Source organism: Lygodium microphyllum, chromosome 1 (genome assembly GCF_053477565.2).
Source record: "Lygodium microphyllum isolate KBCC chromosome 1, Lygodium_microphyllum_v1.1.10, whole genome shotgun sequence".
Classification (NCBI taxonomy): Eukaryota; Viridiplantae; Streptophyta; class Polypodiopsida; order Schizaeales; family Lygodiaceae; genus Lygodium; species Lygodium microphyllum.
Genome location: NC_141135.1, coordinates 23,532,484 through 23,548,737, shown reverse-complemented (window position 1 = coordinate 23,548,737; position 16,254 = coordinate 23,532,484). Strand labels below are relative to the sequence as shown.

At 41.9% G+C, this 16,254-nt stretch overlaps 1 protein-coding gene across 1 annotated transcript in view; it reads right to left on the bottom strand.

The window, feature by feature from the left end:
• Positions 1 to 12,182, bottom strand: part of LOC148040918 (annexin D5-like) — a 39,784-nt gene extending 27,602 nt beyond the window's left edge. The window contains exons 1-5 of the mRNA XM_087674038.1: positions 11,974 to 12,182; positions 11,751 to 11,896; positions 10,611 to 10,829; positions 10,292 to 10,507; positions 9,541 to 9,627 (exon numbers count right to left, since the gene is read on the bottom strand). Coding sequence (XP_087530164.1) covers positions 9,541 to 9,627; positions 10,292 to 10,507; positions 10,611 to 10,829; positions 11,751 to 11,896; positions 11,974 to 12,049 — 744 coding nt within the window. The 5' untranslated portion in view covers positions 12,050 to 12,182. The remainder of the gene's footprint in view (positions 1 to 9,540; positions 9,628 to 10,291; positions 10,508 to 10,610; positions 10,830 to 11,750; positions 11,897 to 11,973) is intronic.
• Between the last annotated feature and the right edge of the window lie 4,072 nt (positions 12,183 to 16,254).

The window sequence follows — 16,254 nt, the reverse complement described above, 5'->3', positions numbered from 1 at the left end:
TATGTACCTACACAGAAAAATGTTGCAAACATTTTCACCAAGGCACTACCACGCGAGAAGTTTGAGGCTTTTCGAAAGTCCTCAAACTTGTTACCCTTTGGTGATTGATCATCCTTGTACTTCATCACATTGGCACTACAAGGGGGTATTAGAATTTGCCGATTCTATGAGCAACGCCCAATGTAATTTATGTGGAGTGGACACTTATTAAAGTGTCAATGTAGGGTGTGTCACCTAGTGTCTTAGAAACTTAAAGTAGTGACACTAGGCTCTAGAGTAAAATAAACCTAACTCTAGTTAGTTAGTGGAAGGCTAGTTAGGTCAACCCTTGACCTAAACATAAGTTGTACTTTCACTCTATCTTTCATTCTAGCAAGTACACTCTTCTCTTTTTGCTTTAGCTCACTCTCTTGCTGTCATTGTCTCTCCTCTCTCTCCATAGCTGGCTGCCATTTTCCAACATGTTACTCTCCGCAAACCCTATTGTCTCTTTACACTGTCACATATTTTGACATGGTATCAAAGCATACCTGTTATTTTTTACAGAGACTTATGTGCATGAGTGTAGGTAATTCAAAAAAGTTGAAAAACAAGTGGGGCTCTTTCTTGAGCATTTTTACATGCTTGTAGATGAAATAGTTAGTGAACATGAAGTTACTTGCCATCCCTAGCAAATATCTTCTAGAGATCCAAGACCAATCTGTCTATGCCAACCTTATGAGATTGAGGGACAAGTTGAAAGAACAAACCAAACAATGGAGAATATGATGCATGTATGTCTCCCATCATAAAGCCTAGTAGGACTGCATTTTCCATAAATTGAGTTTGCTTATAATGGTGCTAAGTATTAGCTAAAAGATATAACCCATTCATACTCGTATGGTTATGATTTGAAACCATTAGGAGTAAAATGACATTCGTATATGACTTCATGCACTATACGAAAGAGATGTTAACAATTTCAAAGGAAAGCATTAAAAGAGACAAAGATCAAGCTGTATTTTATAACAACCATAATTGTCAAAGGACTCCAAAAAGACATGTGGGTGTGTGTCTAATGGTTCCAAAGACTTCGATACAGTGAGCATTGGAAAATGATACAAATTACCTTGGCAATACTACAGGCCATTACAAATTACTAAGAAGATAAGTAGCATATCTTATCAAGTGGATTTATCTTTGGATATCTGAGTTCATATTGTGTTTGATATAAGTTGTTTGATAGAACACTTGGAACAAGGTTAACAAATAGTCCAAAACATGCAAGTCCTATGACAAAAAGATATGACTTGATACATGCCATTTAAGCAAAGCAACATGGAGTGGCCCATATGCTGAGATGGTGTGGGCTCATGGTATGAAATGTCAATCCTTGTGTTCATGTGTAGGACCCAATATATTGTTGGTCCCAGGCTCAAGAGAGCTTGTTCGGCCCCACCATTGGGAGATCACAAGTGAGTCTAATGTTTGCTTCCTTATGGTCATTGTGTCAAAGTGTGGTGAATGTGAAAGTGACTCCAAAAGAATGCTGAATACAAAGAGGACTGATCAGTCCCTACGCGCAGCCCAAGGTGAGTGAGGGGACCTGATCAGGTTAAAGGCATCACTAGAAGACAGCAAAGAGTCCCTATACGTCAAAGTGTGTTGAAACCGGCAAAGGATGAACATGTGAATGAGTAGCCAAGTGTGGAGGACAGCTATAAATAGCCATAATCAGCCAAACCTGGCCAACCTTCTCTAGTAGGCCAAGAAAATGGTGGCTGACATATCACCATGAATAAAATAATCAAGAAAATGCTGATGGCCATTAAAAATGCTGGTCGCCCCATCTTGGCCAATGTAAATACAGTCTAGACCCACTGAAAAAGAAATGCATTGAGCTGGAAAATAACAAGCCAATGTGGATATATCTAAATCCAACTAAAAAAGAAACACATGCTCTAAACAGAGTTGCCTCCTTTGTCAAAACACATACAATTTGAGTGACAGTGCTCCTAATGTCCCTATCTAACTTAGATTAAGACTCACAAGCAGGAGATGACTATGCATGACACACGACTGCTAACATTCCTCTCACATCTCAGATGTGGCTGAAGGCCAAAGAACAGCAGTGGCAGAAAAAATGCCAATGTTGAAGAAGTCTATCAATGAAGAAGCTCTTCATGATCCTAGGAATCCCCCTTTGAAACACAAGGGTCCTAGGAATCCACAATCGCATCACTAATATCATCCCACTCAAAAAGGGATGGGAGATACGAGATGGTGGAGGATGGGATGGAACCTGTGGGATAGATAATGCACAATCGGAATGGGTGTGGCTATGGAAGACTCCCTCAGAGAACCTTGTACAATGAAAGGGGAATGGAGCCTATAAAGCCCTCTCTCCTGCAAATCTGTCACTAAAATATCTCTTGAAGAAGAATCCTCAACAAAGACGATAGCTTGCTTGATGAAGACAACAACAGTACTGAGTCTAGTAGGGCCACAAACCAAGAGGAATGGAAAGCCCAAATTTGGAACATGAAGGACGTTCGAAGTGGGCTCGATGGGTGGTTAGGCAATAGCTAAAAAGTACCAACACCACTAATACGCACTGAGCAAATATCACCAACAATGACTATACCCTCAGATGAATGAAGATCTTGCAACAAATCTCTCAAGGACCCATGTGACTCAAAGCACCACTATTAATGAGTCAAGGCCTCTCTATAGCCGATAAAAAAGGCTCCTCCATCTGATGGATGTAAAGGAACTCATGTGTAACAACTAGTGAAAATGTAGAGAAGAGCTCAGATATTTTAGCTCCATCCTTTACTCCAAGATGAAGGTGAGAATATTTCTTCCAATATTCCTTCTCGAGATGAGTACCCTTCCTGCATTGTAGGCATTTAGGCTTCTCTGAATCTATGCCATAGCCCATGGAAGACTCCAAATTTTTAACCTACTTCTTCTTCTTATTCTTGGCCTTCTTGTGTCCTTCTTATTGCCCGTCCCGAACCTATAGTAAGGCTGGATCCATTGGTATCAATCTCTTTGAGGCACTCTTCATGCTCCAAAACAAGTAGAGCTACCTCATCCCATAGAAGAGTCTTATGAATCTTGGTAAGCAAGCTGGTGTAGAAGACATCATACTTGGGAGATGGCATTCAAGTAATGAGAATCATTGCCGTGTCCTATGATGAAATCGTCCTACTAAGGGACGCAAGCTCATCCCACATGTCCATCTTGTTGACATGGTCCCACATAGAAAGGGAATCATCAACAAAAAGCATCCAACATTTCTTCTCTACGATCATGCGGTGGGCAAAGGTCTTCTAATGGTAAAGGGAAGAGAGCTTTATCCACACCTCCATTGCGGTCTGAAGTCTACACACATGAACAAGGATAGAATCTTGCAAACTCATGAAGAGAAAAGATCACGCTCTAGAATTAAGCTGATCCTAAAGGATGCTTGGTCCTGTTAGCAGTCATGTTTGTCATGCCTTGTCATCTCCTGCCTGTGAGCCTCAGTCTAAGTCAGACGAGGACATTAGGAGCTCTGACATGTCTGTCATGTGTTATGATGGGGGAGGCTAGTCACTCTTGACTGGCTATCTTAGGATGTGTATTTCTTTTTTGCCTCTTTTAGTGGGCAGCCACTGGCTGCTCGGTCACTTTTTTGGTCACTGATGTGGAGCGCCCATTTTAGGGCATTTTTAGGCTTTGCGCCCATTTTAGGGTTAGGGTTAGGGTTTGTCCTTTTGCCTATTTATAGGCAGCCCCCCTCCCCACTTGATCACTTGTCTTCTTGCAGATTCCGACACTCTTTCTCCCCCGTGGTGGTGCTGCCATCATCATCAGCCTGATTTGGTGCCCTCACTGACGCTTCGGGCTGCGTGCAGGGACTGATCAGTCCATTTCAGTGTATTCAGCATTCATTTCAGTCAGTGCAGATTTCTCTTCCTTATTTTCTGCTTTCTCTCTCTCTCCCTCCGTGTTCGTATTCCCTATTCCGCAGCACACTCTCACATGGTATTAGAGCCGAAGGAGAGTACACGGAGCTGAGATTTACGCGGGAGATCACCCAAAATCTTTGTGTTTGCTGCTGGCCTCATCCCCAACAGTCAAGGCGGCCCTTCCAGGAGGTCACCATCCTTGCATTTGCTGTAGGCGCCCCCTCCAGAGGCTACCACGTGTCACCACCAGCCTTGCGTTTGCTGCAGGCGCCCCCCTCCAGAGGCTGCCACATCATCAACAACTGCTTTCTGCTTACGTTTTCAGTCAGGCGGCTCTTTTCCTACTAGCGACCTATTCCCAGGCTGCGTTTTGATGCTGGCGGCTTCTATCTTGGTGCTATTCATCAGACAACCTTGCATTTTGCAACTCCAAGTGTCTGTAGGCCTCCCCCGCCTGCGTTTTGGTGATTGGTGACCATACTGCTGGTCATTATTCGGCATCAACAAAGTTTTCTTTGGTGTTTGGTGTTTTGCAGATTGGAAGATGTCTTCTCATCAGTTTACGGGCTTTGATGACTCAGATGACGAGCTTTTGTCTCGACACTCATCTGAATGGAGGCATGATTTCTATCACGAGGACCATTGTCCGGAGTCTATTCCTCTTTCTCGTCTCCCTTCTATTCATGTATCTCGGCGAGCCCCTTCCAGTGGGCCAAAGATGCAGCCTTTGGTACCCCCTGTACAGGTACCCGTACTTCCTCAGCTGCCCAAAGAGGACCGGTTGTATGGCTCCAACTTTTCTCTATGGTCCTGCAAGGTGGAGTGTATCTTGGACTCCTTCGATCTTTGGAAGCTTGTTTCTGTTCCTATTCCCCGGCCTAAGGTGGATCCCGCAGATGGGACATCTATGGATCGTGCAGCCTTATGGGATCGGCTCAATTCTAGAGCCAGATCTTTCCTCTTTCTGAGTTTGCAGGATTCTGTCCTTGTTCATGTTCACAGGTTGAAGACTGCAGCACACGTGTGGAGAAAGCTCGCGTCTCTCTATCAACAGAAGACGTTTGCCCACCAGATATCTCTCGAAAAGAAGTTGCGGATGCTTGCCATTGATGATAGTCCTTCCATGAAGAACCACATCAACAGATTACAGGATATGAGGGATGAGCTTGCATCCCTCGGTCGGACGATATCTTCTGAAGACATGGCTATGATTCTCTTGACTCAGCTGCCATCGCCTCGGTTTAATGTCTTCTACACCAGCCTTCTTACATCAAGGACCCGTGAGAAGCTTCTATGGGAGGAGTTATCCCCGCTTGTCTTGGAGCATGACGAGCGACTCAGAGAGGTCAATGCTAGTGGATCCGACTCCACTAGAGCCTTTGTTGCAGGTTCGAGAGGACAGAAGAAGAAGAAGAAGTCAAAGGCTAAGAAGAAGGACAGTTCTTCAGGCTCTGACACAGATTCAAAGAGCCCGAAGTGCCCACACTATGGGAAAGGGACACATCCCGAGGAGAAATGCTGGAAGAAGTACCCTCACCTTTGTCCGGGAGCGAAGGGTGGATCTACATCGGAGCCTTCTTCTACCTCTACACCAGCTGTTACCCATGAGTCAATGTTCCTTCATATCCATGCTTTGAAGGAGGATCCTTCTTCCGTGGCTGCAGTGTCTTCTGCGCAGCCTTGGTTAGTGGATAGTGGTGCTTCGAGTCATATGACTCCCCGAGGTGATTTGTTACAGGATCTCCGTCCATTAGAGGGTTCAGTCACTGTTGGTGACATTTTATCGGTGCCTATTAGTGGTGTTGGCACATTGCCTTTGTTTACCAACCGACCTTCGAGCTCCTTTTCACAGGTCCTACATGTTCCGGATTTGGGCCTTCCCCTCCTCTCAGTTTATGGCCTTACAAGGATTGGCACACGAGTGATCTTCACCGAGCATGCCATTGTTATTGAGGATTCTTTTACAGGAGCTGTCTTATCTACAGGTTGGCAGGAGAGCGGGCTTTACAGGCTCCATTCCCCTTCTTTGATGCAGGGTCCTCCGCGGTAGTCTATTGCTACACCCGTTCCCGCTTGTGCACCTTCTCTTCCACAGGTTCCTTCTCATCCCCCACCTTCTCCTCCGGTGGTTCCCTCATACCCCCCATCCCTTTTAGCGGGAGCCGATATCGGTGATGCGGCTGTGGATTCCCTGGCCCCTAGTGTTTTAGAGGGGAATTCCCAAGATCGTGAGGAGCTCCTTCAACGGCAGTCTACATCGACAGACTTCATCGACATTGGCATTCCTCTTGCCACCCCGGGATCTATTCCTCTTCGGCCTTCAACCACATCCAAGATTTGAGAGGGGGTGTTAGCAGTCATGTTTGTCATGCCTTGTCATCTCCTGCCTGTGAGCCTCAGTCTGAGTCACACGAGGACATTAGGAGCTCTGACATGTTTGTCATGTGTTATGATGGGGAAGGCTAGTCACTCTTGACTGGCTGTCTTAGGATGTGTATTTCTTTTTGGCCTCTTTTAGTGGGCAGCCACTGGCTGCCCAGCCACTTTTTTGGTTACTGATGTGGGGCGCCCATTTTAGGGCATTTTTAGGGTTTGCGCCCATTTTAGGGTTAGGGTTAGGGTTTGTCCCTTTGCCTATTTATAGGCAGCCCCCCTCCCCACTTGATCACTTGTCTTCTTGCAGATTCCGACACTCCTTCTCCCCCGTGGTGGTGCTGCCATCATCATCAGCCTGATCCGGTACCCTCACTGACCCTTCGGGCTGCGTGCAGGGACTGATCAGTCCATTTCAGTGTATTCAGCATTCATTTCAGTCAGTGCAGATTTCTGTTCCTTATTTTCTGCTCTCTCTCTCTCTCCCTCCGTGTTCGTATTCCCTCTTCCGCAGCGCACTCTCACAAGTCCATCCTAGAACCAATGCAAGGATCCTCCACTCAACATGCATTGGGGTAGTAATAAACTCCCACAACTTGAAGGTGTCACAGATACACTTCACTTTGCAAGACCAAAGGGAGTAGTTTGTACCATCTAGTCAATCTCCTTTGGGGAGAGAGGGAAGCACAAGCATTTGAACATAAAAAGCCATCATGGCTATGCGAGAACTTGTAGTATGGCTTCTCTAAGAAAGATGTGGAGAAGCAAGGGGAAGTAACTCTGATCTTCTCAATCTATCAGAGCAAGAACAAGGCTCTGAATATTGATCTTTACGTAGCTCTTTATGATGGTCTAACTAATGTGACCACCTATCAATGGAAGACTAAATTGGTCTCTACATCAGAGTCATCAAAAGTATCAAATCGGTGGCAATCCATAACTCTTCAAGACCTGTAATCACACAAGAAATTTGTGTTCTGGGGTGCTGCCTGAATGGTAGGAAAAATCAGTTACACCTGCAAAGAGAGGCCATGGATGCCTTGCACACTTCGTAGAAGGCCTCGACAAGGTAGAAAATCTGCATTCTTAGAGGACTGATCAGTCCCTGCATGCAACCCAAGGTGTCAGTGAGAACACCAAATTATGTTGATGATGGAACAAAGCACCGGAAAACGGAGAAGAGTCCCTGTACATTGGAGTCTGCTCAAACCTGCAAAGGATGAACCTATGAATGAAGAGCCAAGTGTGGAGGACAATTATAAATAGCCATAATCAGCCAAATCTGACCGACCTGCTCCAATAGACCAAAAATACGCTGGCCAACTGATCATCATGAATAAAACAATCAAGAAAATTCAGATTGCCGTCATAAATGCTAGTTGCATCATCCTAGCTAGTGTGAACACAGTCCCGATCCACTAAAAAAGAAATGCACTAAGCTAGAAAATAACCATCCAGTGTGAACACGCCTAAATCCAACTGAAAAAGAGATGCATGCTCTAAACAGAGCTGCCTCCTCCATCCCAACACACGACAAACCGAGTGTTAGAGCTCCTAATGTTCCTGTCTCACTCCGGATGAGACTCACAAGCAAGAGATAACTATCCATGACACACATGGCTGCTAATAGCTTTCACACAACAGTTTTAGAGTATGTTTGGCTGCATAGCTTATTGGTAGAGGGTCCTACTCGCATCGTCATTCACAATCATGCATAAAGCCTCTCTTTGACATTGTGATAGTGTCTTCATGTGTTTCATGCAGGCACAATATTGTCCTATACATGAGAACATAGCTAACATTTTCGCCAAAGCACTAACTCCAAGAAGTGTGAAAAGCTTAGAACTTATGTCCCTTCACCACCCACTACTCTAAGCACCAATTGGAAGTACACAAAGCTCGCAATCTGCAACCTGAAAGATATGTACTACATGAGTATCTGGAAAACCTGCTGAAGAATACACCCACATCCTGTCTCCTCATCCTTTCCTTGGAAAGAGTCCTTCTCCTTATTCTGCTGTGATTCATGTACAGTCAAACATGGTAAAGTCCTGCGACACACTTCACAGCAGATTTCCTTGCATGCAATGCTCCCGAGTTGCAAAGACTGGTTGCTCTGATCTGCTAACTACTGCTAAACTCCAACTAAGTAACGAATGTGTTTGCTATAGAATCTGGAAATGCACCAGAACTGACATGCTGATCCACAGTGGATAACTGTTTTTACTTGTACACTCCCCCATTGAGCTGGAACCTGGGCAATAGAGGTTTGCATCCATGCTCACTCTTTGTGTTGAAAGCTGGGTGGTGGAGGTTTGGATCTGATTCCATACCTGAAGTCTAGAATTTGCTACAAAACTGAAGTCTGGAAAAAAGGCTACCAAAAGTGGAACTGGGAACTAGGATAGACAATAACATGTCCATAAACATAGTCTTATATAAATATCACAAAAAAAAATTGGCATTTGACACAAAAAAGTTATCACGCTTGTCAAGAGACACTTTTACTAGCCACATATAGCTTATAAGATCCTCCATAGAGGAGTATGCCCAGCTTGGCAGAAATTTCCTATAGACGAAGCAAACCATCAGGCTGCAAGAAATCGTTCTTGTTTTACTTGGCATCAAACCTTATACTAGACTTCATTATTGTACTTGTTGGTCTTAGTCTGGGAAAATCAATTGGTTGCTCTTGGTTTGAAGAATTAAAGAAGTACCTACTCAGGATTCAGTAGGTTATAAACAGATTGAACTTTTAAACTAGATACCCTTCTGGTTAAATGTTGCTTGGTTATATACTACTTAAGGTAATGAATTGTCATCACACAGCAAGACGTTCACCCATCCAATTGCAAGAGGAATGGAGTAATAGATAGAGTTGACTCCCAAATGATGATGTGCTGTAATTTCATGACAAATTCAACCCCAAACATAACTAGATATGGGGATGCAAAAGGTTTGAGACTTGTTCTGTGATGTAACTGCAGGCTATGATTCAGATCTATTTGGTTTCAGATTGAGTATTCGAATGCACTAACTGCATGATAAGGCCACTGCAACATCAGCAACCTCAAACTGACATATTTACCAAAAATTTTGTGGCTTGAAAAAAAACATGCCCGATTCTTTAGAAAACCAGGAAACCATAAGAAACAGAAAAGATGGTACTTTGACCTATCAAGGCTCATGCAAAATGATAGAAAACAATATCAAATATTTCATGTTTGCATACCTTGGCAAAGTAAGTGATTGGACTCACTATGCATTTCGCAGCAGCTCTTAACTTCAGTTGGAAACTCCCCTCTGATTCCTTCAATGCCTGCCAAATAAGGGGGCCTATTTTAGATATTTTTCAACAACGCCCGAGAGAAACAGAAGAGAGAATTCTACCTGCTTGGGCCTAATGAATGACATACATTTGGTTGTTTTTTTTAAATGCAGTTTCATATTATGTTATCAAAAAGAAAAGAGTATTTACATCATCCAAAGGAACTTTACAGTAGCTTTTCAAAAAGCTTTGAAACTACCTTAAGGTATCATTCTTCTTAGATGATTTAGTCATTAGAGCAGCGATTCCAGTTACAATATTGGGAGGAAATTCAACTAGCACTACCTGAGATCTCCTCCCAGAAAAGGAATGATATAAGTCAATGAACAAAGCCTACAACTGAAAGAACGTAGAGGACAGAGTCATGCATGTCTCTACTTGCTTGGACCTATTGTATGATATAAGTTAAAAAGGAGTGCTTACAACTGAACAACCATGAAGGACAGCCCTTGTAAGAAATGGCAATCATACATTAGAAACAAACTGAATTTAGCTTCCCAAAGCTATGACCATGAGAGGATTTGTAGTGATCTAATGCAGCTTTCAGTTGTACCATGCTCCTTGTACTCAAAATCATAATGATAGCAGCATTATCAACATTATTTTTGTTTTTAACAGCATTGAAGAGCATACAGTGGAAACAAACTATATTTACCTTCCCAAAGCTATGACCATGAGAGGATTTGTAGTGGTCTAATGCAGCTTTCAGTTGTACCATGCTCCTTGTACTCAAAATCATAATGATAGCAGCATTATCAACATTATTTTTGTTTTTAACAGCATTGAAGAGGTTCTTTCCGTCAGCTTCAGCAATAGAAATATCAGCTTCCCACTCTTCAGGCCTACTTTGACGAATAAAAGCCAACAAAAGCTGCAAAACAAACTATACATCAACTTTCTTTGGAATAACTGACGTCACATATAACGTCAACCTGCATAGCTAAGTGTATAATTAGTTAAAAGGCTCCTCCCACCTTCCTTACATCCCCGCTTGTTTTCATTACAATGTCCTGTTCAAGGGATTGCTTGAACAAGGCGTTGTAGGCATGCCTGATATCAACGAGCTGTGAAGATGACCGTGAGCTTAAAACCTCAATGATTGCCATTTCATCTTTACCCATTCCTTTTAAAGCATCCTTGATTATGATGGCATCCCTCTCTGCAGGATTACACATCCAGAGCACAGCTGCTTTCTTTGACCAAAAGAAAGAAAGAAACAGGTAAGAGGCATGCAAACATCAGAAATGCAAGCTCTTGATGAACCCCATAGCTGTATCACTGCAATTGAGAGTGCTAAATATCCCCGTATATAATTGAAGTAACAGTATCATTTTATAACAGAAGTGTGGGTATACACTGATTTTATGTTAAGCCAAGGCCTTAATACATCCAGAGTAAGTCAAAACCAGGAAACAAGAAAACTAAGTGTGTTTGATCAACCTCCATGCAACACACGTTTCATAATTCCCTAGAGTTCATCCTCAGTTTACTTTAAGCTATTACGAAAGATGAAAAACAAATGGCAATAGCTTGACAGCAGTGAACACATAAGATTGTTCTATAACTAATGTTTTTATCCATAATCAACCAAAATTCACAGATAGAATGGGATGATCAATGCCTCTGCATTGGAATGAAGCTCATAATCGAACAGAATTCACCAATAGAATGAAATGATCTGTGCCTCTAAATTAGACTGAAGTCCATGATCCACCAAAATCCACTGATAGAATGGGATTATCAATACCTCTACTTAAAGCCTCTAAACTGGAACAAAGCTCACGATCGACTGAAATTCACCGATAGAATGAGATGATTAGTGCCTCTAAATTAGAATGAAATTCATGATCCACCAAAGTCCACTCAGAAGATGGGATTATCATCGCCTCTACTTAAATGAAGCTCATAATCGACAAAAATTCACCGGTAGAATGGGATGATCGGTGAAACTTCCTCCTAGAATGGGACGATCGGTGCTTTTAGATTAATATGCAGCTCATAATCGATGAAAATTCACCAATATGTTCGTTAATGGAATGGGACGATCACTGCCTCTAGATTAATTAAGTCCTTAATCAACCGAAATTTCACTGACAGTATGGGATGATCAGTGCCTCTAGATTGGAATGAAGTGCTGATCTCAACCGCTGCAGAAGATCATCTTCATACTTGCTTTCATACATGCGTCGAATCTGCATGCGCTGCTCCAGGTTGCGGTGGCACAATACATCCAGCAAAGCCTTTTTGTCGCAACTAATGTCTGTAAGCAGCGGACAGAGAAGGCTTTACTCCATTGTTTGAATCTGTTCGAGGATCGTTAACTCGGCAATCACTAACCTCCGAAGGCTTTCTGCAAGGCGATGGAGTCGTCGTTGGGGTCGGGAAGCTCGGCAGGAACAAATATGGTGGACATTGTCGAAAACCGATGGTGCCGATAACGAAGAAGAAGAAGCAGCAGCAGTAGCAGCAGGAGAAGAAGGAGCAAGCCTGTGGAAAAAGAATTTGATAAAATGTATCAGTTTTTCCTTCTTTTCGAGAAAGATTTGCCAAGAGGAAAATTGAAATGCAACGAATTTATCCAGCCACCTGAACCTTCAATTTTTTTTTCGGCCAAAAAGTAAAAGAGCTGCCGCGTTGTTGTAATTGTAAAATGAATTATGAGACTTGTTGAGTCTTCAGGCGTAAGGTATGTTTTCACATCAGTCCAAACGACCTAGGAAGGTGTAGCCAATGCATCCTGCAATGAACAATCGAATCCACCCCACCCAAGTTCAGAAGTAAATCGAATTCGTCGCAAATGAGATATGAATATACAACCTATGGCGATTACATTTCCATCTCATCAATCCCCTTACAATCATACTCGGAACTAGATTCTCCCAGTGCTTTGTGTTTGTATTCTCAAAGCACTAGTATTCCTTGATGCTTCGCATCGAGATTTCAAATGACAAGAGGGTCCATGGATGCTTGAGTCTCAAAGAAACTAATTGTGAGAGACCCCAAAGCTATTTTGTGAGCTGAGGATTTCTTTGTATTCTCCTGGTGCTTCGCTCATGAATGTCACGCCAATACTTCACACTAATTTTAGTCTGGTGCTTTGAATATCTTTTATTGTCTCTTCAAATTTATATTGTGTGTGTGTGTGTGTGTTTCTTTCTTCTCCCCTCTCTCTTTTAAAATGTATATTCTATGTGTGCATATGCATGCATGTGTGTGTTTGTTTTTCTTCCCTTCCCCCCTCTTCTTTTCCAAATGTGTATTCTCTCTCTCTCTCTCTCTCTCTCTCTCTCTCTCTCTCTCTCTCTCTCTCTCTCTCTCTCTCTCTCTCTCTCTCTTCTTTTCCAAATGTGTATTCTCTCTCTCTCTCTCTCTCTCTCTCTCTCTCTCTCTCTCTCTCTCTCTCTCTCTCTCTCTCTCTCTCTCTCTCTCTCTCTCTCTCTCTCTCAAGTATTTCTTTTCTCTCTCCTCTCTCACATAACCTAAGCTCTGAGACTTTGACTCAATGAGCAGCATGTTCATTGACATAACCTTGCATCACATAGGCTTACTCAAATGATTTTGGCTCCAAAACTATGCATAAACTGTCAAACAATGTCATATATGGCAGCCCCTATCAATCGGGTATACTGTCAAGCTTATCATACATTAGATCTTGCTAAAACCCTATATGGGGAGGAGTAAATTAGCGCTTTAGCCCTATTATGACAATTTTATTACAACAAAGGGAAAGAATCCCTTTGATGTTCCAAATCTTCATAAGACCATATACTTTTATTCTAACAACGTTCTATCATCCCCAGAGCACAATATACATGAAGGAGATGCCTCTTAAGGCCCTCGAACACCCTGAAAAACCTTTGTTACAGCAGATATCCTACCAGATATTGCTATTATAATAATCAAAATGCAAGCCTTTGCTCCTTCAATTCATAAAATCATGGATTCTTATTCTAGCAATGATCTAGATGTAGTAGAGCATTCTATACATAAAGGAGATGCCCTAGAAGACTTAGAATCACCCTGTGAATGCTTCATGATAGTAGATACCCTACTGGTTACTATTATTATAGTAGCATACATTGTCCAAGTTCTAATTTCTAAGCATTAGACAACTCCTAGGATGTTATTGGGTCCACTTCATTGAGTTTCTCTCTTGTTTCAACTTTTTCATGAGCTATGGAGGCCTCTCCAAGAGCTCCAAAACTCAGCCACCTTTTTTTTCTATTATTGCCCTTGTTTTCTTTTCCCTACTTTTTTATATTTTACTAGCCTCATGTTCTCCTCCCTAAAGTTTTGGCATGAGAAGCCTTAAAACAAGTTACTTACTTCATAACCTTAGGCCATATGCACACAAACTTCCTCTTCCCAACTTGTCTGACTTGACTCAAAGATTCCACCTAGTCTTGACCTTGGCATGCTCACCGCCTATCTTTTCATGCATTGGTAAATACCTACTATGAGAAAATGATTGGCAAATCCTACCTTTTACTATCCTGCATGTAAACCATGGAAGAATTTAATATATGACTTATTAAATGCTTTCACGGTATAGACAAAAAATCCTCTACATCTTCCTCCCCAAACCTACACATCCGTTGGCATGTGCTAGAGTCTCAATCATTTGCAAATTCAAAGCCTTCACCATCCATTAATATGTCCTCATCTTCCACATTGTCATGTGTAATATCTGTATATCTAGCTCATGTAGCTTGTACATATTAGACTCCTGCCTCTTAAAGAGCTTGATCCACTTCTCAACTATAAGAATCTTCAATGATGTCCCATTGTCAAAGCATTTGGGGTCAAAAGTCTACCACATGGGTAAGAAATAGCACGGTGAAGGGAGATTCGAGGAGAGGAGTAGATGGAAGAGAAGGGGCTTAAAGAAATAGAAGATGTAGAAGAATACTCACAAAGGTGAAGCCTGTCAAATTATTTCTACATTATGAGAAGATAAATCTCTTGTAGACAAAAACGTGCATGAAACAATACCTTCCTCTATGCTACTTAGACCACCAATATAATGCTTCCATTGGCTCCGAAAGGGGGATAAAGTACCAGCATGACAGCACGATTATCCAAAATACTCCCAGATCACTCCTTCTTCTTCTCCTAGTTCAGAGTGTTGTTCACTACTTGAAAATTGTGATTGCGTGATGCGTGATTTCACCAATCTTTCTTTTTACATAAAATCCTCCCAAAATGGTTGAAAGCTATATGCTTTCTTTTACAAGTCATCTTATTCTAGAAGTTGTCTACAGTTTTTGGGTTTTTACAACAGATAATGTCAAAAATATCAAAAATTGGCTACACTTGTTCAAAAATCTAGTATTTTTGAACCATCCACACTACGAATACTGACATTAATGACTAATATGGCATTGGCTCTCTAGATCAATAAGAAAGCTGAATTACAATGCACTCTAGATTTTTTTTACATTGTGTCCGCGTAGCAGCATGACACTATCCAATTCACTAAATGAGTAGGTAGCATTGACTGTCTTACCACATAGAAACCAAACCACCATTTTGAAACTTTCCAAATATCACTATGCCGATTATCTAAATCGCTATCATAAATTAGCACCCAATCTCCCTCATGTATGGCTCATGGTCTAAGTTTATGCCTCCTATCAAACCTTTTCTTATTTTTAAGCCTTGCTATCCTCAACTTTGCCACTGCTACCTCAATGTCCTGTTGCCTTTTTTTCTAATTGTTGGATACACAATGCCAGCAATTCTTCGTTACTTAACCCTTCTTCCCACAACAATACCCTCCATGTACATACCACCTCCTCTATGGGCATAATGTGCTTCTGACCATACATTAATTTAGTTGGTACATAGCCTATTAGAATTGTATGTGGTTCGATCCGCCCATAAAGCATAGGGTAGCAACCATGGCCACTCTTCTCCACATAACTTTGCCAATGCCTTAATAATAGGCGGATGACCTCTCTCGATTTTACCATTGCCCTTTGGATTGTAAGATGAAGTTAGAGCAAGCTTAACCCCCAATCGAGAGAAAAACTCTCATGCTAGCACAAGGTACCTCATTTGCTAGAGATATGTGGGCATAGTAACTAAGTCTACTACTCATTTAAAGTGAAGAGACAATGGGTAAGTTGGTTGCAATCCATCTCGATGTCTCACAACTAAATGCATCTGATAGGTAGCACAAGATTCTCCAAAGTGAGCAATGTCTTTATACATCCCCTACCACCAATATCTCTTTTTTATCTTTTCAAATGTACCCCACACCCCTCGACCAGCCCATAAGATTTCATGAAACTCCTGAATTACATGTATTTGCATAGCTCTGCATCCCACTAAGAACTCACAATGGACATCCTTGCTTCTTCTTAGCATGTTTTCATTAATAACCATCTTTTAAGAAAAAACCATGTGCCTTTCTTTTTATCCTCTTGAATTCCTCTTTTGTCCATTCTTCTCTCTTCATATTAGAGTGCTGAGATATTGCCCAATTTTTAGCAAGTCACATGTTTATGAGTCTTCGAAAAACACCTCTACATTACTTACATAGCATCCAAAAAGCCTCCTCTTTGCTATCAAAGATGCATTCATTGCTATAGTAACCTTGTGTACTACTAAAATTAC